The following is a 27,747-nucleotide window of genomic DNA, read 5'->3' as shown; positions in this document are numbered from 1 at the left end:
GTGAAAAACAGACCAATATTTAAGTAATTTTTTTACTATAAATCTCCACTTTCACTTCTTTTTTTTTTTTTTTTTTTGGCAATTTGCATTCTTCATATCACCACCTACTGGTCAGGGCTGGTCAAAGGTGGAAGTTTATAGTGAAAAAGGACTTAATATTGATCTGTTTCTCACCCACACCTATCATATACATGGATATAAACACTGGAGTCTTACAGATTACTTTAATGCTGCCTTTATGTGATTTTTGGAGATTCATTGGTCTGATCAACATTCTCTTGCATTGTACGGAGCAACAGAGCTGAGATATTCTTCTAAAAATCTTAATTTGTGTTCTGCTGAAGAAAGAAAGTCACACATTTGGGATGGGATGAGGGTGAGTAAATCATGAGAGAATTTTCATTTTTAGGTGACCAATCCCTTTAATGTGATATAACTCACAGCTATTGTGTTTGGTGGAGATTGGCTCAAACTGTATCCCTTATTGCATTCTGAAACATACTTCTTGTGCTGTGTACTGTAAATAACACCTTTCATCAGGCAGTTACATTTGTTTTCTATATAAAAAATAAAAACTTCAAAATTTTCCAAAAATTACACTTACAAAATATGCTAAATCCAGTTGTAAATACAGCCTGTACCTGACACTGACACTGTATATATTTGATATACTGCACTGAGACTATGTGCGTTGTGTATTAATCCATATATGTTGCCCTCCTGTGGTAAAATGTGGACATGACAGACTGTTGTTGTGCAAAGTCTGTAAACACTCTTACCAGGAATACTTCTAAAAATCAACATGTGCTTCCGTCAATAACAGAATTCACAGCTATTAATTCACTCTACTGTCAGGTGGTCTTTTTCAACAGTGATACTTAAAGTGAAAAATGACTAACACTGCCTAACACCTCCCTTAAAAGAATGTAAGTAATACGGGAACATTAGGGTGAATAAATGATGTTAGAATTTTCATTTTTGGTTAAACTATCCCTTTAACCTTCTAAGAGTTGATATAATTGATCTTTATATGAAAATATGATTTTAAGTCAAATAACTTGCAACTTATGTGACTGATCTGGAACCCTGTGGTCTCTCACCTTAAGAACAGCACCTTTAATCTGTATGAATAAAAGGTCCCAGAGGAGGCTGTCTGTATGATGGCATGTTCCCTGCTTACTGTAGGGCTGTATGGGGGATATAGTGAAGGATCTCTGTGTCTTTCTGTCCATTTTCTTGTTGTCCTGCTCTTCTGCGTGGCTTGGGTTAAGGTGTGACCAAGACAAGGACCTTCTCATCTGTTCAGCATGTTCCTATCTTCTTTTCTCACTCTCTCTTTCCATCAGTCTCTGGTTGGTGAGTTGAAGGATCATGACTCAGATTTGGGAGGGGCAGGGTTGGTCTGGTAACTGCTGCCATATCCGCTGATGGATGTAGAGTTGGTGATGAGTTCCACGGGAGAGGTGCTACCTGGGCCCAGATAAGCACGGTGACTGGGCATTGGAGAAGGAGTTTCGCTAGGGTTCTTCCTTAGTATAAACCTTGTTTCATCTTCCAGGGTGGAAGCTTCCTTGGCCAGACTCTTGCGGTAAGAGACGGATAGCTTGTTGGAGCCATCAGGGAGCCAGTTAAAGTGACGAGCAATGAAGACCAGTGGAAGAGGAAGCATGGCCACAATAATGAGAGCAAAACACATCACTAGAGCCCAAGGAGGATAGCTCTGAAACCTCTCCATGGCCTGAGTTGTGTGAGAGAGAGAGAGAGAGAGAGAGAGAGAGAGATGGAAAAAAGCAAGCGCATTTGAGAAAAAAGAAAACATAATTGGAATAAGACACATAGTTGAATGATGTTAAAGGAATATTCTGGGTTCAAAACAAGTTATGTGCAATCAACAGAATTTATGGCATAATATTTATTTATTTTTTTTAATTATTATTATTTCGACTTGTCCCTCTTCTTCTACAAAAGCAAAAATCTGGATTACAGTGAGTATGTTAAATTATGTTGTCTTGACAAAGCCAACATACTGTTATTGTACAAACTTAGGGGCCATTCACACCAAACACTCTAATGCACTACTTTGATCGTTGTGCTGTGTTTTGATTTTTTTTTTTTTTTTTTTTTTTGCAGTGTCTTGTGCAGGAGCACTGCGTGGTGACAAGTTGAAAAGAATGTCAATGACACACTTACGTTCTGTTATATTTGTCTTGACAATCTTTCCTTTTCCAGTTAAATATGTTTTTGTATAATATATTGGCTTTGTGTTTTGAGCAGGGTTTAGTTAGTCATGAAAAGGGAGAGAGGAGGAGAGAGAAAAATTTTTTTGTATTCAACTGACCAGGTGCTGCACCCATGCATTGAATCCTGGAGGAAAAGGGAGAGAGGAGGACAGATAAAAAAAAATGTTGTATTCAACTGACCAGGTCCTGCACCCATGCATTGTATCCTGGAGGGCTGATGGCCATCTCTACAACAGATGCACAAATCAGTATGATCAGGCACACTGGAGACACGTACTTCCACAGGTAGAAGTATACAATGCAAGGTCTGAAACCCAGCATGTCTTCCAGATCCTGCATGAACCTGATCAACAGAAAAATAAGCTTTTTAGAGACTTTTTTGGGGTTAGCAAGCACAGACAAGGAGGAGATCTGATTATAGATACTCCATCCTATTTCAGTCGTTCTCTGAATGAAACTCCAGAGAACTTCAGAAGTGCTAAAAATCATCCTGCCCACCTCTTGGTGCCATAGATCCAGGCTACAGACACATTCTCCAGAATCACCACAATGGTAAGGGGCAGACCAGCAGAGTAGTCATCAAACATGGTGACAAAGTAGTTCCCGGAGCGCTGGACGAACAGCAGGCCGCAAAAAAAGGCCACAATACAGCAGCCCACTGGGAAAATACAAGATCAAACAGGTTATTCAGTGCCTCCTAAAAGTGTCACCTAGCATCATTTCCCCAGATTGTCAGGAGATGTATCTGGTGAATAATTACAACACAATTGGTTTGGCAAAATGCATAATAGAGTAAACTTCATATACAGACAAAGAAATGACCCCATAAGACAGAATGCAAGTGAGGAATTTATATGTGGGCTGGTTATATATTTACTAAGAGTCACAAAACCAGGAGATCTCACCTGTGAGGACCTCCTTGCGAATTTTGAAGGTATCTAGAATAGGTGTGGTGATGCCAGTCATGGTGCCAATCATGCTGCCCAGTCCCAGGTTAATTAACATGAAGAAAAACATGACAGACCAGAATGGAGAACCTGGAAAATGGGTCATGGCCTCTGTGAAGGCAATAAAAGCCAAACCAGTGCCTTGAACAGCCTTATGGGAGAGAGAAAAGAGAGAATGTGAAAAACAGATATATTTTTATTTATTTATTTTGGAAACTACTGTCAAAGTTTGAGATATGGTAAAAGGGAATGTAATATATTAATAGCTTTAAAGTAGATCACGTTGGTACAAATATCTTGGTTCCTCACAAGTTCTATCTACCCAACATTTTAGGCAGTTTTTCCTTGGCTTTGTTGCCTTTGGCTGGGCTGCTGGGGGTTTGTAAGGCTCTATGCTTTACTTTCGAACTCCACCCGAGCAGCTAATTCTCAAACTGTTTTCAAGAAACATCAAAAGACACATTTCTTTCATGAGCACTTGACCCAGTCCTGCAAATGCACTGTGTTCGTTCTTCATAAAAAAGAAAAACTCACTCGTTCTTTCACTACTGTCTTTCACCTTCCTTCCTTCTTGTACTTCTCTGAGCAATTTTAAACTTTGTATTCCAGCACTTCTCATGTATTGCCTCCTTATGAAGAATTGCTTTTGCTGTACTACTCATTTGTAAGTCACTTTGGATAAGAGTCAGCTAAATGAATAAATGTAAATGTAAAATTATCAATAATACAATAAAAGCATAGATTTTAGAGTATTTAGAAGAGAAAGACCTTCTAATGTTTTGTTTTATCCATCCTAAATGCTGAACACTTGCCTTATTAAGTTCATCCTCCAGCAAACACTGCTCCAGCCCCAGCTGTGCAAAACTGTCCTCTTTCACAATCTTTATCACACCGTACATCTCAGCATAGTCAGATGAGGTAAGATGGGAGAAGTTGACATGAGGGGGAATGAGATCCTGACTCAGGACATTTGAGTTCAAATAACCCACAATCTTTTCAGCATTCCTACAAGGGAAAAAATGAGGCATGAGACTATTATACGACTTCTAAAGCCAACTTATACAGGACCCAATTTAAAGTATTAGAAAGAGAGAGAGAGAGAGAGAAAACAACAACAATGCAATAGTGTAACTTCAAAAGATAAAGATAGTGTAACATTTACTCACCCTTATGCCCTTTAAAGAATGTAGACTTTCTTTCATCCACAGAAACACAAAAGGAGATGTCACCCTTCACTTTTATTGCATGGGATAAAACAAGCGCTAACATTGTTAAAAATATCTCCTTTTGTGTTCCATGGAAGAAAGAAAGTCATAGCATGCCATTCACATGCTGATCTAGGCTGGTTAATGGTGGTTTCATTCTGGTTTGGTGCAGGTCTACTTTTGCTGGTGGACCAGCATAGCCATGTTGTTCTATTCTATTAGCTGGCTGACCGATTTTCTGGTAATGCAGGCTAACCAAGGAAGTCTTGCTGGTTAAGCTGGTCCACATCAAGCAACCTATGCTGTGGACCAGCATTCTAAATAGAACAGATTTACAGCGGGGGAGGGTGAGTAAATGAGGACCGAATTTTCATTTTCAGGTAAACTATTGCTTAAATCCAATCACTGTTGGATCATGCGATTCCTCTAACAAAAATAATTCCTTTTTATTACAGAAATTAAATACACAGACATGTTCAGGGGTCATACGTACTCCACCACACATTTCTCATTCATGATGTTGGCTTTAAAGCCCAGCACAGCAAACACCACTAGTGTGGCCAGTATAGAGGTCAGGAAGTTGATGAAGGAGACCAGCACAGCATCAAAATGGCAGTTGTTATCTCTCTTGTTGTAGCTGGAAAAAGCAATGACCCCTCCGAAACCAAGACCCAGTGCAAAGAAGACCTGAGTGGCAGCCTCACGCCACACCTGTGGCTCCAACATGATCTCCAGCTAAAATTAAATTCATTTAAAAATGTATTACATTTATTTAATTAAAGACCTAATTGATTATTCAGCTTTTAAGTACATGACAAGAGCTAAATAAGTGACAGCACAGCTTGTGGCCTTCCATCATTTATACAGTAATTGTGTGTGATTACATTATCTTAATAATTTTTTGTATGAAATCTAAATAAATATCCCAACTACACCACCAGAGGGACAAAGCTACATTCAGCTGCAAAAATAATGTATTTTTAACAGTGCTGACTCTGAAGTATGTTAAAGCTTTGTTTGCACTGCAAGGAATGGGTCCCCTAGTCTCTTAAAGAATAAATCTTAAATCATCTGAATTTGCCAAAGTATTGTGTGTGTGCTTGTTAAAGAGAGTGTGCGTACATTCTCCTTACCTTGGGGGTGAACATGTGAGCGATACCATCTACTGCTCCTTTAAGAAACAGCCCCCTCACCAAGAAGCAGAAGAGCACCACGTATGGAAAAAGAGAGCTAAAGTACATCACCTGCAAAAACACAGAACAGGCTTTAGAGAGCTTGTCTCAGGTTCAAAAGAGGTTCTTTTTCTTTTTGAAGTGGTGAAATGTTTACTATGAAAGTAAATCGGTTGCAAAACTCAAGAACTTGTAGATTTGAATTTGAGAACTTGTACAATAAATATTTGTATTGGTAAGTTGAAATTTACACTCACAGCAACGATGTGCAATCTTGAAAAATAAAAATCTGAAGTTGAATGTTGCAATCTGCACTCACAGACAATAATCAAAAACCTGTGTTTTGAATTCAAAGTTCCAGACAAATAGTCACAAATGTATAAAATGACAGACACAAACTTGTATTACATATTTACTTTTGTACTTTAATTCACTTTTGCAGTACAACCACAAATCGGCAGTTACAACCTCTCAAATCTGACACTGCAACTTCAAATCTTTCCGCCTTAACTTCTGCAACTTCTTTTGCGATAAACCTGTAGCAAAACTCACTTGTGCACTTGTAAACCTAGATGTGAGAGAGCAGGCTACCGGTGTTGGGCGGGGCCAATGAAGTTGTGACCAATCACAAGAGCTGGAACAACTGTCGGCCCAATCAAAAGGGATCTTAAAACGTGACGACGTCACGCATCTGTACTGTTTTTTGTAGCAAAACAATTCCAATCGCTGGCTGATGGATAAGTAAATTGACTATTAAATGATTTAGAGTGAGTTTATCATGTAACAAATTAAATGAGATGATTTTATCAAGTTGATCAATGCAGAATTCTGTGCCGTTAGACTGCACATGTAATTTCTAAGGATGGCTATGAGTAATTCTAATTAGATTAAATGTTTCTGCAGGATGTTTGTATTCGGTAAAACTACATGGGATGCGACAATCCAGCCAGCTGTCATATACCACAAGTTCCAAATTTCCATGAAAACATGAAATAGAGGTTAAATATCGATTAGGTATAAGAGTGAAGAAAGAATCTCAATTATCACCAGAGAATTGTTCCTACATTATTTTATCTTTTCCAGATAAAATTAGATGAATTATTGATGACAACAGAAAGACAGCTGACAAATCCTTAAATTGTCAAATTGCAGCGTTCTGCTATATTTCAGTCATTTTCTGACATTTATTTATCTTCTGTATTATTTAATTTCTTTTATTAAAATGTATAAACTGAACATATTCTGGTATCATGTTGTTGCTTAAGTACTTGGACGGAAAAAGTTTTGATTGTTTTGAAGTGTAAACACACAACAACTTGAGGGAAGATTTGAATTTGCAGTGTCACATTTGAGGTTGTACTGCAAAAGTGAATTAGAGTAGAAAAGTAAATATATAATAGAAGTTTGTGTCTGTCGTTGTATTTATGTGAATGTCATTTTACACATTTGCGACTATTTGTCTGGAACTTTGAATTCAAAACACATTTTTGATTATTGTCTGTGAGTGCAGATTGCAACATTCGACTTCAGATTTTTATTTTACAAGATTTCACATCGTTGCTATGAGTGTAAATTTCAACTTACCAATACAAATATTTATTGTACAAGTTCTCAAATTCAAATCTACAAGCTCTTGAGTTTTGCAACCAATTTACCTTCATAGTTTACTAACCTGATGAGAAAGAGAATAACCAAAACATTTTGATTTACTGACAACTGTTCAGCTCTGTTCCAAAAACCCAGTTCACTGCCTCACTGCCTACATAGGAGGTTCCATGATGGTTAGGCTAAGTAGGCCCATTTGAAATATGCGCGCACAGAGCTCTGCAAAACAACTCTGTCGATTTCCTCATTCTGTCATTCGCAAAAGTTTTACACAACCCCCACCCCTTTCAATATTTTTTCTTAAATATTTTGGCTAATTTGATAATGCTTTCAGCTACCAATAAGAGTGTAGTACTCTTAGCTTCATTTAACACATTTTACTATATTTCCGCAGAATTCTGCAGATTTTCCTCAAAAATCAGCACAGAAAATGCCGTCTAGGCCATAAGTAACCAATTTCAAAATTTCAAAATAGGCAGCAACGTTGGCAAGCCACACAAATAACGCTCTGCACATGGACACGTCTGGCGAACTGATTACATTAGAGCATAACAGTGCCCACCCACTTTTTTTTAGGTGTCTTGGTTCTGGAAGTCCTTCCCCCCCTTTTTTTCTTTCATGGTGACTTCATAAAATCCTTCATAAAAGATTTCTAAGCCATGAACCAAACCAACCAGCTCCAAGGAAAATTACAACATTTGATTTGAAGAAAAAAAAGTATTGAAAATTGGACAAAAAGCCAAAGCATGTTTCATGAGGGAATTAACTACTGTACAATCCAATGAAACATTGCAAATGGCATAATCAAATAAAAAATTATGGAAAAATATAAAACTGTTGATTTAAAGTTGTTGATTATAAGTATAGAAACAATAACTTTTAATTTTATTGCAATGTATTCAGATGTATGCTAATATATAAGTAGTTTGATGTGGAGGGAGACCTGAATGATGGATTGTGTCATGCGAGTGGGCGGTCACTGCAGAGCTTGTTTGGCGTGCTTTGTTGGCCACGATTCTCTGATTGGTGGATCTTTTTTCTTCAGGATCACAAGTAGTGTAGTCCTTCACCAGGAATTCCACTATTTAACATGATTTTCTAAAAATGAAGTTGAAATATCACTGACTTGTGGCTTCAACAGAAGCATATAACATTGCCTTCTGTAGTCTGGCGTAATAGCGTTGGGAGACCACAAGAGGGTAATATAACGTTTACTGAAGCCGGTTGGACACCTGACGAGAGAAGCGAACAAGGCACAGGTATCACAACACAGGATGCATTGATGTGGTGCAGGTGGCCGTCCAAACTAAGTTGTGGATTTAGTCATCACCATAGTCCTAAAAGTTACAAAGATTTTGCACTTCTTCAAGAATGAACAAAGTGACATTCATGAGTTTGCAGGTTAGTGTATGAAACTGGAGTCACTGCGTAAACTACAATTTTTATGTATGTAGCCTTGAAGAGGTATCGTCCACCAGACGTGTCCGGTGTGTGACCCCCTGCCGCTCACACTTTACCAATGTTGTGTTGAGAAATATGTTTGAAGGGACAAAGATTACTGTGCAACAAGCAGCCCTATTTATATCTGAAAAATGGCGATAAATATTGATAATCATCGGGAACATTTTCTGATTATTGATGCGCAAAAAAGGTATCGTTTCCAAGCCTAATAACAAGTATTTTATTTTTTTGCCTCATCCACCATCTTTCATTGCATTCTGAGATACATGTAATGCTGCCTTCAAATTTGTCCATAACAAGGTCTCATAATTAAAATGCCTACCTTTTTGAATGGACTTCACATTTAATTTCATTTATTTATTTACTCTGGCATTTATACATTTCATGACAGTTCAATCCAGACAGCATCATCCTTTTTTTTTTTAAATGGCCGAAAAGGAATAGGCTGAAGCCAAAGCTTAATATGCCTACCCTTTTTACTTCTCTCATTTTATATTCTCTCTTTAAATATTTCCATTTACAGCCCTACTTACATTAAACATCTGTTAAATATTAAATGAATATTTTTGAGTAAAATGCATGTTCGCTATAACAGAAGCACAACACTAGCTTCAAGGAGAAAAACAAAATTTCCATTCTGAAAAAAATCAGTTGTGCATCATAGTTGTTCAAAAGCGGTAAACAACGCAGCATCTGCAAAGTGTGCCTTCCAGCTATTCTAAAAATTAATGTATTTCTAAGCTCAACTGATTCTCATTACAATATCTCATGTAGTAGCAAGTCCGCCTCACCTTCCCAGAAGACTGAATGCCTCTTATTACAGCCAGACAGACAATTAGCCAGGCCGCCAGCAGCGACAGAGTCATCTTCCAGTTCAGACCCCCGCTGTCGGCAATTGTGCTGGTTATGTTCAGGGTCTCACGGTACCAGAAGTATGTGGTTGCTGAGCTCTTCTCACACTCAGGTTCCACAACTACCCAGACAGAAGAAAACCAGAGGGACAAAATTGGGTCCATGTCTATCTTAATATTCCTTTATACCATTGCCTATATTTTGATGCCACTGCCGGAGTGTTGCTTCTGACAGCATAGTAGAGTATCTGGGGTAGGAGCAAGTTAAAACTGGATCATTACAACTGTACTGTATATAGGGTTTTATTAAATACAGTTAGGCATATATAGGCCTATAAACAGGGTGTTCCTGTAGCTCAACTGGTAGAGCATGACACTAGCAATGCCAAGGCTGTGGGTTCAATTCCTAGGGGATGAATTGATGTTGCTTTGGACAAAAGTGTCTGCCAAATGCATAACAATAAATATAACAATTCTTTTAAATTTGTACTTAATAAAGACTACAAGCATTAAGAATGTACAAATAGGAAAATAAGTCATTGTTGTGAATTGCTATACAATCATAGTCTGCATCAACTCATTTGCGGTCACATTTTTAATGTCCTGTGACTCACTGTGCCCACTTAACATGTCTAGATTAATTTTGAGGTCGAGAGTGAGAGTGACTGCAGGTCTCAGCCTCTGTCTCGAACCGTTCAGTCTCTGGTCATTCACCAGAGGACACCACCGTGAGGCATGCTGGGAAGCCTCAAACATACAATATGCCCTTGACAACAAAGCTCTTGAATAGCATTATAAGAAATGTGACAAGGTGGCTAAAGTGACTTGGGTTTAATATTTTTTCAAAAAAGACTGCAGTGCTACAAGTTCTCAATAGACACAAACAGAGTTTCCAATAGACTGCAAAAATGTTTAGGTCATTTTATGTTGAGGTCAAGAGCAATATATGTAATCTGAATGAGCATGAAGACAGAACTATTCAATGGGGGTGTTCATGTATTTGATGAATGATAACTAGAAAACTTTTACAATCTAAGGAAGCTTCTTGCAGTGTCACACTGTTTTTTTGATTAGGCAAAATACTTGACCAATTGAAATGTCTCATGGAAGATTCTAATCTTTACACCCATTAAGTGAGAAATTGCAGAATGCTCACAGGCTTGGCTGCCGTTTCTTCGGATGGGACAGTCGCTCCAGGGCAGAGGATACTGAAACGACTGAAAAAAGTAGAAGATGCTCCAGCCGATGATCACATTATAGTACAGACCCACAAAACCACACACCTGAAGGATGGAAAAAAGAGAAAGTATAAGGAACAATGAAAGATAAAGAACACATGGTATGTAAACATTAATAAAAAAACTATTAAATGGTTAATGGGAGAAGCAGACAAAAAAAAAAAAAAAACTACCACTAGAAGAGTAGGATCCCATCTAGGTTTATTTGGCCCACCATTGACCATTGACTGACTGATACATGTTGTGCACTGAGATGGCAAGAGGTGGCAAAAACTGCCAGCTGCAATCTGATTGGCTTGCAGCTTTGCAACTTATGGGAATTTTTATCAGTCTGCTGGGAAACAATTTATACAGCGAGCACTTCCATGGAAGAACTAGACACTGGATTTCTTGAAGTTTGTTAGGTTCATGGCATTTCATCTATGAAAGATGTTCAAGAGTTCTGTCAGTTAATAGCAGAGGTGGGGGCAAGTCCCTCATGTTGAAGTCACAAGCAAGTCTCAAGTCTTAACCATCAAGTCCGAGTCAAGTCTCAAGTTGCAGTGCAGACAAATCAAGCAAGTCAAGTCAAGTCAAGTCAGTCACTTACCTCAAGCAAGTTAAGTCGAGTCCTGCTAAGTATCAAGTCGAGTCGAGTCAAGTCAAGTCACAGTACCAAACAGAAATAAATAAAAGTTAATATCTGGACTACATATTTATTTTTACCCCGAAAAGATGACTTATATACATATCTTTACATACATACATGTATATGAATTATATACATATCTGTGCAACATTAATATCTGAAAATAAAATAAAATAAATACAATTCAGTTACTTACACAAAATGATCGCAACGAAAATCCAATCTATATTGTTGTGTCTAAAATTGGTTGCATTTACAGAAAATAAGGTTTGCCAAGACTTTGTCACTAAGTTGTGAACGATAGAGCCGCATAATAATCCCTCCCTGGCTGAACACACACTCAACAGGATCATAAAAACATCATATCATAAAAGCTAAAAAGTATGAAATATCATCCTCGAGTGAAACACTGTTAATAAACAACACAGTGTCATTAAAACTGTGTTTATATTGTTTTCTATCATTAAAATAAACAAGTAAAAAGGCAAATTTCAGCTCATTTCAAATGTGTTACTAATCGCACTAAAAATAAAAAACATGAGATTAATCGTGAATAATTATTTTGATTTACTGACAACCCTTAAAAAAAGAACAGTAATTTTGCGCTGATCAGTGCTGCTTGCGGTTCCTTTGTGGCTTACACTATAGTTTTGCATATGAATTAATTAATGCCACAATAATTTATTTATTTTTCTCCCCTTTTCTCCCCAATATTGAATGACAAATTCGTAATGCGCTCTAAGTCCTCGTGGCGGCGTAGTGACTCATCTCAGTTGCCTCCGCGTCTGAGACCGTTAATCTACGCATCTTATCACGTGGCTTGTTGAGCGCGTTACCATGGAGACGTAGCGCGTGTGGAGGCCCAAGCTATTCTACGCGGCATCCATGCACAACTCATCACACACCCCACCGAGAGCAAAAACCACACATTATAGCGACCAGGAGGAGGTTACCCCATGTGACTCTACCTTCCCTAGCAACCGGGCCAATTTGGTTGCTTAGGAGACCTGGCTGGAGTCACTCAGCACGCCTTGGATTCGAACTAGCGACTCCAGGGGTGGTAGTCAACGTCAGCACTCGATGAGATACCCAGGCCCCCACTAAAATAATTATTTATTTATTTTTTAAATGTCATTATTGTTTATAATAAGTTATTGAAAATTATTATTAAAGTCATTACGAGACACTACGTTCACAGAAGTGATGTGACAGTGCAAACGTACTTTAAACAACTTTTTTTGCAATCTTACACACACACACACACACACACACACACACACACACACACAAAACTCTGTTTCGTGTATGAAAACTATTGTGTGAATTGGGGAGGCGGATATTGAAGTGGAATATTCATGACAGATTTCCTCTGACTGGTGTTAGACTTTGGCTGTGTGTCTCAAGACTTAGTGAGCTGCCTATAAACAGTAGACAGCATTTTTGGGTGTCAAAACCGCAGTATTTTGAGTGTGTGGGGGCTGTTGTTCACACCAAACTAGGGTGACCAGATTCCTGATTGTGGAAAACAGGACAGCCCCCTTCCAGCAAAAATGAAATTGACGTATCCTCACCTAGGCGCAGATCAATGCGAGGTAGAGGGTGCATCCCCATCTGTAACTGTTGTCACCTTGTACTTTTCACTGCCAGCAATTTTTCCTCAGTGTGCTCTTGTCTTTCAAGAGTTTATCGTAAAATGCAGAGCAGTCCAGTCCAAAATTAAGACGTATGAAAAGCATTGCCTTCATGACTGTTACACTGAGTCGAGATTTATCTGGTGTCCATGCTGCGTTCATTAATGAGAACACACGCTCCACAGATGCAGATGTACCAGGCAGGCATAAAACAAACTCCAAGACTCCGAAGTTGATGGTCTTGCTCTCCAGCTCATGAAAAACATCTGTCCATCTCTCAGACACGGTCGTCTTGTTCATGTTCCACTCAGTGATGTGACGAGTAACAATGTTTTTCATGCAAGCCCACTCATCAAAGAGTGTGGTTTTATCAATCAAACTAATAGTGGGGATTCTGGAGTAGAAGTGTTCGAGGCTGCTCTGAATGTCTTTCCACTCTGGGATGTCTCTCAGTAGGGCCCACTCAAGTTTTTCTGTGTTCTCTAATGAGCGGCTCCAATTTTGGAGGTAATCCACCGATGCTGAATAAAAGTTTCTCACTGCACAAAAGAAATCATCCGCTCGCATGTCACCAGCTTCAACCAGGGCATCCAACTGCTTTTTAATTTCAGAGGGTATGAATGATTCCTCCAGCCTAGCCTGCAAGAATTTTTTCAGGTCATGAATGTGAAAAACTATGGCCATGCACAACAGAATGATAAGCAAAAAGTCCTTCACTTGCATGCACCTTGTCAGATTCGGAACTTTGCTAATACTTGGTGTGGCACACTTACTTTTAGCAGCATCCACATGCTTTTTAGTATGAACATGCTGCGCGATGTCGGTGCAGCCTCCATGGCAGATGGAAAAGCGAGCTCCACAGATCTCACACCTCACTTTACTAGGCTCTGTCTGTGACTCTTTTTTTAGAAATGTAAACTATTTTTGAAGATACTCATTAAATGTACATGCACGCTTCCTTGACATATTTCCAGCCGCAATTTCATCTGTGTGCTCTTTCAAACTGACTCTTCAATCAGTTCACTAACTGGATGTCTATTGATAGCAGGATTGTGATTGGATAGTTTAATCCAATCATGTACTTCCAATAACATGGTGTGATTTTATTGGTTTTACAAGCAGTATCCTCGGCTACCTTTGAATAGAATACTCATGTGACTGAGAAAGCCGCATAGGCGATAAAGACATTTTAGGAGAGGGGAAATATGGGACAAAACACGATTTTTTTCAGAATAAGTCAGGACACTAGAAAACTGCTTAAATACAGGACTGTCCCGGGAAAAATGGGACGCCTGGCCACCCTACACTGAATGTCATGCACGGACTACCTTTGGCAGGGTTCACATGCATTCTGCTGCGCTGTCAAACGAGGACTTGACTGAATATACAATTTTTTTATGTAAAAATATTGCCTACTGACTTTTAGGCTACCCATTTCTTTTAACATGATATCAACTGAAACGAAGATTTTCCTTTGTTCATTTAAAAGTTTTTCTATAACAGATTAAAATTGCCTTTGTTCACTGTCATGATTCTCTTTGTATTTTCAGAAAAAATGTGATCTCAGTGTTTCGACCGTGGCATGATTGTTGATGCCAGACTGTCTGGTTTGAGAAAATCTGTAACTGCTGATCTCATGAGATTTTCACGCACAACAGTCTCTAGAGTTTACTCTCTAGAGTTTACTCAGAATGGTGCCAAGAACAAAAAACATCCAGTGAGCGGCAATTGTGCAGATGTAAATGCCTTGTAGATGAGAGAGGTCAACGAAGAATGGCCAGAGTGGTTCGAGCTGACAGAAAGGCTACGGTAACTCGGATAACCACTCTGTACAATTGTAGTGAGCAGAATAGCATCTCTGAAGGCACAACACCTCGAACCATGAGGCGAATGGGCTACAACAGCAGAAGACCACGTTGGGCACTTTATTAGGACTATAGTGTTCCTAATACCCACTCAATGAGTGTAAATTAATGTGTCTTACTGTATGTGCAAACAGCAGAAATACCTTTGCCTGCTCAGGGTTTAGCAACTTGTGTATTTTAATAGCAAATCTATCCTTCGATTTATCGCTGCAGTCTGTGTAACAGGGCAGTAATGGTTCTTGACTACGTCACAGGTCCACAGCACATTAAGTTAGTGAATAATTGAAGCACATTCTTTCTGTGACCTAGGCAGCTCTTGCTTCATGGGTATTAATAGCTGCAGCTGCAGCAGAACAGCCACATATAGTGCCTGTGTGTTTCCATACAGTCGTTTCAACTGTGGAGCTGTTTTATTTAATCTAAAGGGGCCCATGGTATCAAAATGGCTTTTCTTAAATGTTTTATCATTAACTTTGAGTAGGTGGTTATCACAACAAGGCAGAGGAAGATTCCCAATCTAAAGTAAACGTAACCAGAAGTGTTACCTTTTTTGAATTTATGAGTCTCATGCAGACTATTTGTAATATATACAGTGCGGTACAAAAGTCTAAGACCACATTTAAAATCTGGCATTTAAAAAAAAACAAAAAACCTGGATATAAACAAGGCAGATGCTATTTGTACCTTGGTGCAAATAATGGCAGATGCTATTTGTACCCCTATTTAAATAATAACATGCAATATAGGGGCATCACTGCAGTGTGTTTAGTGTGTTTTTTGGAGTCTCAAAGAAACCCTACACAAACCCCTACCCCTAAAACTAAGCCAAACCTTCCCTTATGAAAATGAACCATGATTTTACTACACTAACCATAGTTAATTATGGTATTTGTAGTAAAATAATAGTAACCAAAAACCCCCTTTGGAACATTTTCAAATCATACTGGGATAACATGGATCCATGAGTCCATGCCAGCTTGAGTGCATGCTGTCATTAAAGCAAAATGGGGACATATAAAATGCTAAGAAATTCAGATTTTTATATTAATTTCTCATTTCAGTTGTTATGTTGAAATATAATTTGTAATGGAAAAAAAGTGGAGAATTAGAAGATTACATTTGTAAATAATGCTAAGTAGAAGCACTTTCACTAGTGGTCTCAGACTTTTGGACCGCATTTTATATATGTATATATAATATAATATATGCTGTATTCAGCTCAGTCTGTTACTGTAATGAGAAAGCCATTCCCAAGTAATTGCTGATGAAACAGCATCATCACCAAATCAATTTCGCACTGGTGCATCAGCTCATGGTATACAACCATCATCTCCCAAAAGCCCTTATATTCTTGCTGACTTGCTAAAATGTGTCCGAATGCCAGTTGCTTACACCAGGATATGAAACGTAAAGTTCAGGTGCAGCTGGAATTGAAAATAAATATCTTTATAATGCTTAGGCAGGGTGATATTTTGATTGAAAACCATGTAATAGTTTGTGTGACTGTGCACAAATTTAAGCTGATCTTAAAACAGCTTTGGGGAATGGATGTCTCGGTACAGAATGGCTGGTGAATTAGCACTTTTAGCTTGAAACATGAATGGTTTCATTCAGCCCTTTAGAGGAATGTAAAGGCTGAAAGTGAAAAAAAAATGATAATTGGTCTGGAAGGCATGTGGCGAAGTCACAACTAATAAAGTTGACAGGCATTGTGTTGTGACTCTTTTTTCAACAATGTATTAGCATCTTTATTATAGGATCTCAAACTCCATCAATCATCCAGTCTGAGCTGACATGCACCAGACTGACAATTGACAATCTGATGTCTGAAGTTTGCAAGCCGTGAAGAATGATTCAATTTGGCCTTGGCCTTATTGTTACCTCTTTCGTTTGGTTCCACCATCATTTCTGAAACTTAAAGCTGAATTGTGTAATTTTGATATTAAAATACTTTTCCTTGAAGACTGTTAATACTACGGCTTTGTGGCCATATCAAAACAGTGCTCTGTTTGAGCATCCTGACACAGCAACATTGGATCAACCAATGGCATGAGTTTGGGCCGTAACTATCTGATTGTCTGACAAATTATTTGATTAACTGATGCCTACTGATGCCAACTGAACCTGTAAACCCTGTTATTGTATTATTTTATACAGATGGGTCCACCCAATAAACAACATTAGATTAATCAAGAAGAAAACATTCTTTTAAGTGACTGCTCAGTTGTGTCTTATTTAGTAAGGTTTCAGTCCACTACTTTAACCAGAATGTCATTCACTCACCATCAGGCTGGACACTCCGATCCCACCGAGTTGTGGACAAACATAGTTCCACACTCCAATGCTCCCTCGACGGATCCTCTGGCCAACTGCCAGCTCCAAGAAGAAGAGTGGGATGCCAATAAGGATAAGCAGGATAAAGTATGGAACAAGGTAGGCACCTGTAGAAGAGACAGCAGCACTTGTAAACACAGAGAGTAATGGCCTTACAGCAGTTTTTTAAATGTCTAATCAATAGCGCAAGATCAATCAAGTTACTGCACACAGTGACCTCACTTGAAAAAATAAAAAATTCTGTTAAATGAAAAAGTTGTTTTTCATTTATAGTTTTTTGCCTATATGCTTTTGTTACAGTGTATATAGATAAAATGTGATAATATATTTATATTGTTAATCAAATGATACACTAGTAGAATATCGTGGAATTTCAATCAGTACAGAAAGATTTCTATTCAGAATTTAGCTCATATGCTGTGATTGTCTGGGACAAGCTGCTACAGTATCATATTTTCAAAAGTATATTTTCATATATGTTTTTACACATTTTGTGCAATATATGGATAATGTGTAGTGTGGTTTTAAACAAAAAAGTACTTGAACACCCTTGTTTTATCAGAAAGAACAGATAACAACTCTAAAGGACATCTCAGAAGGTTAAGAGCAGTGTTTGTCTTTGTAAGGATTTCACAAATTGGCAATTTTTAAGTGGTTCTTGGTCAATATTGTGTCATAAGATGTGACTTTTTTTTTTAATTCAACCATTTCCATTTGTATAACTAGTGTTTTTTCTCTTACTGTGACATTAAGAGCATTGTTCCAATATGGCAGTGGATATGCTACTAGGATGCTATCTGATTTCAAACAGGCCACAGTTTGACCTAATTGTTTGAAACATAATATGGTGTGATATCAAATCATAGACATTGTTTTGCAGATAGCACAGCATGATAAATGAGTCACAATGAGTATTTACATGTATTTAAAAAAAACACAGTGAGTGGGGGCCTGGGTATCTCAGCGAGTATTGACGTTGACTACCACCCTTGGAGTCACAAGTTCAAATCCAGGGAGTGCTGAGTGACTCCAGCCAGGTCTCCTAAGCAACCAAATTGGCCCGGTTGCTAGGGAGGGTAGAGTCACATGGGGTAACCTCCTCGTGGTCGCTATAATGTGGTTCTCGCTCTTGTGGGGCGTGTGGTGAGTTGTGCGTGGATGCCGCTGAGAATAGCGTGAAGTCTCCACACACGCTACGTCTCTGCGGTAATGTGCTCAACAAGCCACATGATAAGATGCACGGATTGATGGTCTCAGACGCGGAGGCAACTGAGATTCTTCCTCCACCACCTGGATTGAGGTGAGTCACTACGCCACCATGAGGACTTAGAGTGCATTGGGAATTGGGTATTCCAAATTGGGGAGAAAAAGGGGAAAAAAAATATCTGCATTTGTTCAAGAACTTTAGTTATCCACACAATTATTAATTCCCTTAATTTAGACTTTAACACTAATATTCCTTACAATTATAGAGTATACTCAACGTCTCTCAGGATTCTAAAACAATTCTCAAGGCAGTATCTTTTTCATTAGAAGACAGATATTATAAAGATGTCAAGTACCGGGATAGAAACACTTTCAACCAAAGGGAATGTTGAAAATTACATTAATTCAGGTGAAAATATTGCAAACGTAGTGCAGTTGACTTGACTGATGATTTCTATATGCAACTGCAATGCATCTGCGTCACTGTTTTTTAACATCTTAAAATAGTTTAATAATATTCTTATAATTAATTTTTATAATAAATTCTAACATTTTAATAGATTGTTTCACTCTGTTATTATTATCCTATTTTGTTATGCCTGTTTTGTTATGTAGAATCAGATAGTATGGCATTCAAAACAATTATGTAAATATATTTTTAAAGGAATATTCCGGGTTCAATACAAGTTAAGCTCAATCGAAAGCATTTGTGGCATAATGTTGATTACCACAAAAATTATTTCATTTAAATGCAGAAATGTGAAGCATATAATTTTATATAAAAAAAAAAAACATTAATTCTTCTGTTAAAACTTGTGTATTATTTGAGCTGTAAAGTTGTTTAAATTGTTGTTTTTACTGTTGTTTTAGGGTTTATGTCATCATTGCAACAAAGTTGTAAAATTTGATATAACTTTGCTAGTGTTGGTAATGGTGTTGATTTGTTCTGTTATTAAAATCATATCACACTTTGAAGGTTTAGCCTATATTACACTAATTGGATTAAAAAAGCATCTTCATGTCTTGTTTGCTATGTTTGGGTTTTCCACAATTTTTAGAACTAAATGTCTGCACCCAGATACAGCAGGTGGTTTCAGCTATAGTCTAATGACTGAGGCCTTGAACAACACAATAAAAAAGCAAGTCATGATGCTGCTAAGCTTTGACGTCAAGCTAGCTCCATGGTGACGAAGAGTTTGGTCTGAACAGAGCAGCTACACCCTCATCTTCCTATTCGCCAGTCAGAGAACAATCTCAAAATAACTGATTCTAAAAACAAGAACCTCACAGTGCAGATGGATGACCACAAACCCATCCTCTTGAGGTTATAAGTGTTATTAGAGCCAGGCATGATCACAGCACAGCCCTCCCTTTGCCTTTGCATAAATTGGGGTTGTGACGAAGGACTGCTTGTTATTGGTTTGATTGCGGAATTTCTTTTGTGTTTGATGTTGCTTTGAAAGGTTTTGTTTGAGATTTATTTATGCATGCAAATAAGGAAATAGCAGGTCTTGCGTAGAGGAGAGGAGACAGGAGGACAGAGAAAGGACAGACAGATGGAGAGAAGATGGAGACAGTGAGAGTGTGTAACGGAAACAAGGCCCTCTGGGAAACATCCATAGTTGCTAGACAAGCGTCAAGTTTCACTTTTTAGAAAACATTAGCATGTCCACCTATCATTTTTAGAAGCTTGCTTTAATAATACATAGGTTTTTAACCATGATGTTTTATGTTGCTGTACTTTGATGACAGGTGAAACATTTTATATTACAAAACATAATTGTCAGAAATGAGAAATTATGGAACTTTAAGCCACCAAATTTACCTACACATCTTAAATTTATCTTATATCAATTCAATGCTAATAAAATAGCTGAAACCAGCCTTGTTTGCTGGTCTTAGCTGGTTTAAGTTGATCCTGCTGGTCTCCCAGCCTCGCCAAGCTCATGTTCAGCTGGTTTGACTGGTTGGCCATATGGTCTCCCAGCTTGACCATCTGTCTAAAAACAGATAAAAAAAAAAAGACCAGCAAACCAGCATGGACTGGTTTAATATGTGAGTACAGAATAAAAAACTGAAATTAATTAAAGCAAGTAAACTGATTCAGTTAAACCATTTTCTGTTGTTCTGACCCTGTCAGAGATTCAGGTCTTCAACTTTTGTCCCTCCATGAATTTGCGAAGACACAACTAATCCGTGTTAAAAGTGGCGCCTGCAGCTGTACAAACAATGAGTGCTCTGACTGACTTGAGAAACATTTTCTCTCAGAATATTTCAGCTGTGATCGCATGCTTCCCGTATTTCTAGCTGTTAAAAAAATCACAACTGGCGATGCCCGATTTGTGAATGAATCCTTCTTTTGGGTCATTTCTTTTCAGTGAATTGGCCAAACGAGCTTGCAAAACGGTCTGAATCAATTCGCGATTAAGTCCAATTCGTTCAGAACGCTCTCTCACTGAATCATTTGGGGCGGTTTCTCACTCAGTAAAACAGCATCGAGATACTTAATGGAATAATGCGTGTTCAATACAAGTTAAGCATTTGTGGCATAATGTTGATTACCACAAAAAATTATTTTGACTTTCCCCTCCTTTTCTTTAAAAAAAGCCAAAATCTGGGTTCCAGTGATGCACTTACAATGGAAGTGCACTTACAATCCGTAAACATTAAAATACTCATTGTTTCAAAAGTATAGCAATAAGACATAAACAATATGCTCGTTAACTTGATTTTAGAGTGTTAAAATCGCTTACTACCTATTCTGTGACAACTTTGTTGCCATCACGATGTTGGCCCCCATTCAATTCCATTGTAAGTGCCTTACTGTAACCTCAATTTTTTTTTTTTTAAAAGGACGGACGAGTCAAAATTATTTTAATCAACATTATGCCACAAATGCTATCGACTGAGCTTAACTTGTATTGAACCTGGAATATTCCTTTAAGAACACAGAGAACAGGATGAAGTGTATATTTACCTACAATCAACTGAAACAAATGGCTACCTTTAAGAGAGGTAACTTTAAGAAACTTCAACAAGCGATGTGTCATTTGAATAAGGGGCCATTCACACCGAACGTGTTTTTGCTGCCACCCGTGATGTTTTTCAATTGTTTTCCATGCAAACATTCGCTAGATGGATGTCTTTGACCACTGTGCCATGTTTCACTGTGTTTTTAGCATCTCTCACAGGAGCGCTGCGTTTTTATACGCCGTGTCAAGTTAAAAAGAACTTCAACTGTTAAAAATGCATCTCGAGACACCTGCATTCTTCTCTGTTCGTTGCACTGCATCTTGCTTTTCAAGCACAAGAACGCATTTGTTCTGAAAGGTTACTGTCTTTTAGAAATGCTTTGGCCAAAAGTTACATAAATGCTACACATATTCAAGAAAATTAAAAAATGCTTTTCTGAAATTGATTCTGATTTGTGTAGTTTTTGCAAAAACATTATCCCAAGGTAGCATGCCCCCGGACCCTCCTATAGAATAAGGGTATACTTAGTCAGATTTCTGTGCATTTCTCAGATGAAATCCTGCAGGTGCCCATTAGTGTTAATGTCCACTAGAACAAGTGAAAATGGAAATAATAATGAGATGTACTGAAGCCCTGTGCTAGTGAGATGTTTTTCAAACAAAGACAATCTGGGACTATTTCTTAACCTGAAATACTTCTAAAAGATGTCTACAGAATGTCACATTTCTGACAACACAACCTGACCAGAGACAGTAATACATCACACTACACTTCAGATAAGTCGGGAACATGAAGAATGGTCCAAACAGCCGAAGAGCAATGGCAGCAGGAAAATTATTGGACAATGTAAAGTCACAAATCATGACCATGCTGGCCTTGACTTTCCTGTTTTAAACAGCCTATAGCATCAGCTTCCCTAAATAACACTGATACTGTCAGCTCAATAAATTTAGAGGGACCACAGAGCACAAGGCTGACCCAAAAAAATCTTTTTAGCATCTCTTTTAAGAATAATAAATAACAGTGAACAGTGAACACTCAAATGGTTACAAATGCTACTAATGTATACAAGCGGTGAAGAAGTCTACAAATATTGCAGGCAGTTGGGCTCAGTAATCTCACTCCCCACTCCCACAAATCTTGGGACCAACAACCCATATCATTTGACTCATAATAAACTCGGCAAGATCATATTTCAAGTATTCTGAAAGTATACGATACATTTTGATGAGAAACAACTTGAAATTACTTAAATATTGGGAGACATGAGGGTGAGTAAATTATGACAGAATTTGTACTATTTCTTTAAACAAATCTAGACACCAGATAGTCAGCCAATAACTTACCTCCTCCGTTCTTCTGGCAAAGGTAAGGGAAACGCCACACGTTGCCCAGGCCCACTGAGAAGCCCACCTGGGCCAGGATGTACTGCAGCTTACTGTTCCATGCAGGGCGACCGTCTTCCAGGTCGGGGGAGATGTCTGGCTTGCCTATGGGTGGTGCACCCCCTCCTGCCATGCTCATCTGGCTGCTCTTGTAGTCCATGGGAGCCTCCAGTGCCAGTAGGTCAGCCACAGACTCTGTGACATGCTCATTACTGTGCTCGCGCTGAGTCACTTTACTGCTCTTGGGCATGGTTGTGCTGTGGTGATCCTGACAATTAAAGGTGTGAAAGAAGAGCAGGGCAGAATCAAGGACAATAGCTGCCCTTTGACTTGAGAGATACAAGTGTGGAGAATGTAGGTTTGTGCTCCTGTGGAAAAAGCACAGAGATGAAAATACGAGCATGGGGGCCATAATATACACCAGAACATCATCCTAATTCATGACTATTTATATTACATAAAGCAAAACAATATTTTCCACAGTGTGTTCTGTTTGGCTACTTATAGGATTAGTTCATCCAAAAATGAAAATTCTGTCATTATTTACTCACCATCCTGTTCATCCAAACCTGTGAGCTGTTATTTTTTCCATGGAACACAAAAGTAGACATTTTTGAAGAACTGTTTGCCAGCTCAGAGTTCAGAGTGACCAGGGTTCGTCAAGCTTCAAAAAGGAAAAAAAGCAAGTAGTGCAAAAGACTTGCGTGCTATGTTCCAAGCCTTCTGAAGTTAATTATACAATAGGTTAGTGTGAGGAACAAACTGAAATTTAAGTTGATATTTACTGATAAGCCTGCCTCCCTGATTTCTTCTACTTTTTGGAGCTTGACAAAGTTCTTCAAAAATGTCTACTTTGTGTTCCATGGAACAAAATAAATAAATAAAAAAATCGCATCTGGCATTGGAATGACACAAGTGTGGGTAAATGATGAGAGATGATTTGCATTTTTGGGTGTAGAATCACTTTAAGATTGCATATGGTTAGACTATAGCATTAATTTTTGCAAGAAGCCAGACAGTCGGTTTTAATGGAAGCCTTGTCAGGCATTGACAGGACAAATGGGAGGATTTGTCTGACCCTGCATAAACCAGGTTTATCAGTGTAATATTGCCTATTTTAAGAGGAAGTTTGGTTTAGTCTTCAACCAATGGATGAAATAGAACCATGACATTTTTAGAATAAGTATTTTCGAATTACAAGTAAAATAATATAGGTGGTGAAAATTATTTGAAGAGACTTTCACATTTTGTTCTAGTACATAAATTACACACAGTCATACCTCAACCGTGGATTTTGAAGCCGCTGTGTCTTTTAAGAAAGCATGTTGCTAACCAATCGCTAAAAAAGGATTACAATAGTCGTCCATTTTGTAAACGCATCAGCTCACATGCTAATGCTAGTTTTAGTCCTTAATTAGCATTGTGATAGCAACATGCTTCTTTAAATAACACAGTAGCTTAAAAATGAACATTTAATGTATGACTGTGTGTAATTTATGTTCTAGAACAAAACGTGAGAGTCTCTTGAAGTAATTTTAGGCACAGGCGTTATTTCTCTCATACATCTTAAACGTCCATTATAAAAACCCTTAGGCTAAAATTCCTCAGGGAACCCATAACTCAAAAATGCTAATTGTTTGCCACGTTTTTGGACTACATCCTGCTATATGTGTTCTAAATGTGCAAGACACTACCTGATAGTGTCCTACAAACAATAAGAATACTTTTTAAAATAAATATGGAAGACAGTGATGAATAAGGAGAGATTTTTATCTCATGAACGACTAGAGAATATAGAGACTATGGCGTCTCTGATTTCCCAACTGTTTATCTTTGGTAATGAGAAGCTGCCTTAGGTGCTGAAAAAATCAATACAGCTTATCTCAAATACAAGAGGACGTTGCTGTGTTGCTAGGCGATGCCCACCCACTGCCCATGACAACCTACACAACGCATTCCAGAATGCCTCAAATCTGCCTGGAAGACCATATGGGGAGGACTTTTAAAACCAGACTTTTCAACTATATGAAATTGTTAACATGTGCATTGGTTTTGTTACATGGTCAGTGATGTCATAATGACAGACCATCAAAGAACCATCACACACTGGGTTTGAACTTTTGCACACACTGTTTGCAGAGTGTTTGGGTGCAAAACAGCCTGCGCGGGCAGCAGGCCAATCACTTTTACGTCATTATTATCGGAAGGGATTATATTTCAGTGGGGAGCAAACTGGATCTGAAGATTGCTGCTCATCCTGGGTGCTTAGTCAGTCTCATTTTGCTATGCATTAAACACATAGGTGCTGATCACACATAATGCAATGAACAGGATTGGTCAGCAGACGGTTAGGAATTCTAAACAGCCAGGACTACAAACACACACTAAGCCACTTTGCTATTGATTAAAACATTTGACCATTTTGCTCAAAAATACAAAATGCTTGCTGACCAGAGCCTACCAACTGTATGGCTTCTCCTAGCAATAACAGTCTCAAAAGCTAAATATCCTGTTATTTCAACAACAAATTAAAATGGGAAATGCATGTATTTTATCTGACCGGGTTGTTAGGCAAAGGAGCTGGAGGAAATTCTCACATCTCTGCTTCCTGTGAACCTGCTCTCTATATGAGCACAGTGAGTGATAGCTCATCTCTCAAGTAGCAAAATCCCATTTAAGAAGAGACACATCCATCAGTAAACCAACTTTAATCAAATCCTTGAAATACATGTGATCAGTCACAAGAAGCTGATTTCATATTAAAGGGATAATTTACCAAAAATTACAATTCTAATTTACTGCCATTCCTGATGTGAATGACTTTCTTTCTTCTGCTGAGACCAAACAAAGATTTTTAGAAGAATATTTCAGCTCTGTAGGTCCAATCAATACAAGTGAATGTTGGCCAGAACTTTGAAGCTTTAGAAAGCACATAAAGGCAGCATAATAGTTATCGATACGACTCCAGTTTTTAAATTCATGTCTGTGAGAAACAGATCAATATTTAAGTCATTTTTTTACTATAAATTCTCCTCTCTGCCCAGTAGGTGTCATATATACATGAAGAACGTGAATCGCCAAAAGCAAAAGAAAAAGAGTGTGAAAGTGGACACTGATTGTAAATAAGGACTTAAATAATGAACAGGTTATCACCCACACCTATCATATCACTTCTGAAGATATGATTTAACCACTGGAGTCACATTGATTATTTTTATGCTGCCTTTACGTGCTTTTTGGATCTTCAAAGTTCTGGTCACCATTCACTTCCACTGAATGAACCAACAGAGCTGAGATATTTTTCAAAAAATCTTTGTTTGTGTTCAGCAGAAGAAAGAAAGTTGTACACATTTGGGACAGCATGAGGGTGAGTAACTAATGAGAGGATTTGGATTTTTGGGTGAACTATCCTTTTAAGGAAGCAATTTGTCACATTCAAAAAATGACTAGACACTGGGATGATACATGGTGAAGCAGCTTGCATGTTGTGACTGCAGATGGGAATTCTGAGGACATTGATGTGTCTTTCTCCAGTGTCCATCCAAGAATCTCAGAAAACAGTTTTTATTAAATGGTTTTAAAGATTGTAAATCAGAGACTACAATAACTGCTGCTCAGGACGTTAAAGGGAGAAACAAATTGGAGGCAGAGGATATGAAGACCTGTTTTTGGGGAGCTGACGCAATGGACTTTTTAGGTTTTATTTTAGGTGAAATTGATATGAATGTATAATGGAACGTGTATCATACAGTCCTGTAACTGGTAACCATGTCTTTGTAATTTTTTACAAACCATTTAATCACATTTCTGCCATAAAATGGCCCTGAGTACATTTTTTAATTACATATATTGCATGTAGTCTATTAATTAAAAAGCTGCATGCATAATAATAATAAATGTAAAGGATAGAAAAACTGTAAACAAAATAAAATGCTGTTTACACTAGTTTTTGATGGACTATAGCATTTCACACCACAAGGCAACTTCCCAAAATATGTCATGCCAGCCACTTATTTACACTTATAATCCAGTTTGTTTTTCCACAATTTGACCTTAGTATTTACCTTTAACATAGGTGATTCACTTTTTAGGCTACATAAAGTTAAAAAGTAATGTAATTAAATCCCATGCATCTTTGTCCCGTTTAGTAACCCCTCGACAGTTCAGTTGTCAGTTTCACCTGAGGATGCGCAAGACTGCAATCATGGACAAGGGCATCATTCACACTCTCACATTCACTTATCCTTCAACAACACTAATCGACATGAGCAATATGCTCACGTTAGTTTAAAAACACAAACACGTGGACCCAACGGAGCTTAATCGTTGTCACGCAGGCTATGTAAAGGGTACCACACGTCGTGCAGCATCCTCAAGGTCAAATATTTGTGCCGCCGTTGCCCTAAAACTCAGACATCAGATAAAACGAGACAACTTGTTTAATAACCGGTCATTCATATTTTATAACAGTTGCGAATGACCAACACGAGCTGCATGTAGAGCGATAAATCCTCTATACATGATTAGAATATAAAATAAGTTGGCACAAACGCAATCATCGATGAAAAGAACTCGTGCATCTTTAATCACGAGAGCGACGTGTAAATGAAGAGGAGCCAAGATAAACACAGTAAACACAATTCCAAAAATCATCTTTAGATAAAACCAATCAATATCCTAATCTACAACCAAAATGCTCTCAGTGTGAAATCTATCTTTTCACGACAGCGGATAGCCTAAGGCGCGCGATCACTTACCTTACTGAATGTTGAAGGGTGAGATTTAGATGAAAATGTGCGTATATAGGTCTCAAAGAGTGATAATAACCTGAGGCATGAATCTAACACTTGATGTTCCGTTTCCGCCAGCAGAAATGCGCAGAGTGAGTGAGCGCGCGCTGCCTGACGCAAAGCCCACCGCACGCAATTGTGTGTTCTTTACCAGCCCAAAATAGTAACTATGGGGTCACACTAACACATCTGTGGGCGTTGTCCGCTATAAACCTT

At 38.1% G+C, this 27,747-nt stretch overlaps 1 protein-coding gene across 1 annotated transcript; it reads right to left on the bottom strand.

The window, feature by feature from the left end:
- Positions 1–310: 310 nt before the first annotated feature.
- LOC127414952 (sodium-dependent neutral amino acid transporter SLC6A17-like) lies at positions 311–27,747 on the bottom strand. The gene is made up of 12 exons (XM_051653369.1): positions 27,499–27,747; positions 22,703–23,109; positions 17,127–17,284; positions 10,638–10,764; positions 9,422–9,603; positions 5,526–5,636; positions 4,886–5,127; positions 4,000–4,192; positions 3,146–3,338; positions 2,739–2,898; positions 2,421–2,583; positions 311–1,738 (listed from the first exon to the last, which is right to left on the bottom strand). The coding sequence occupies exons 2-12, from the start codon at positions 22,989–22,991 to the stop codon at positions 1,370–1,372; spliced, it is 2,187 nt and encodes a 728-aa protein (XP_051509329.1). The 5' UTR covers positions 22,992–23,109; positions 27,499–27,747; the 3' UTR covers positions 311–1,369.

Source organism: Myxocyprinus asiaticus, chromosome 24, assembly GCF_019703515.2.
Source record: "Myxocyprinus asiaticus isolate MX2 ecotype Aquarium Trade chromosome 24, UBuf_Myxa_2, whole genome shotgun sequence".
NCBI lineage: Eukaryota > Metazoa > Chordata > Actinopteri > Cypriniformes > Catostomidae > Myxocyprinus > Myxocyprinus asiaticus.
The sequence above is the reverse complement of the archived record's forward strand: the minus strand, read 5'-3'. Positions and strand labels throughout refer to the sequence as shown.

Coding starts and splice junctions, on each gene's coding strand:
- LOC127414952 (XM_051653369.1), bottom strand. CDS start 22,991: ATGCCCAAGAGCAGTAAAGTGACTCAGCGCGAGCACAGTAATGAGCAT. Junction 5,637..9,421: donor GCATTCAGTCTTCTGGGAAG/GTGAGGCGGACT, acceptor GTGTTTTTGCAG/GTGATGTACTTTAGCTCTCT. Junction 4,193..4,885: donor AATGAGAAATGTGTGGTGGA/GTACGTATGACC, acceptor TTTCCCTTGTAG/GAATGCTGAAAAGATTGTGG.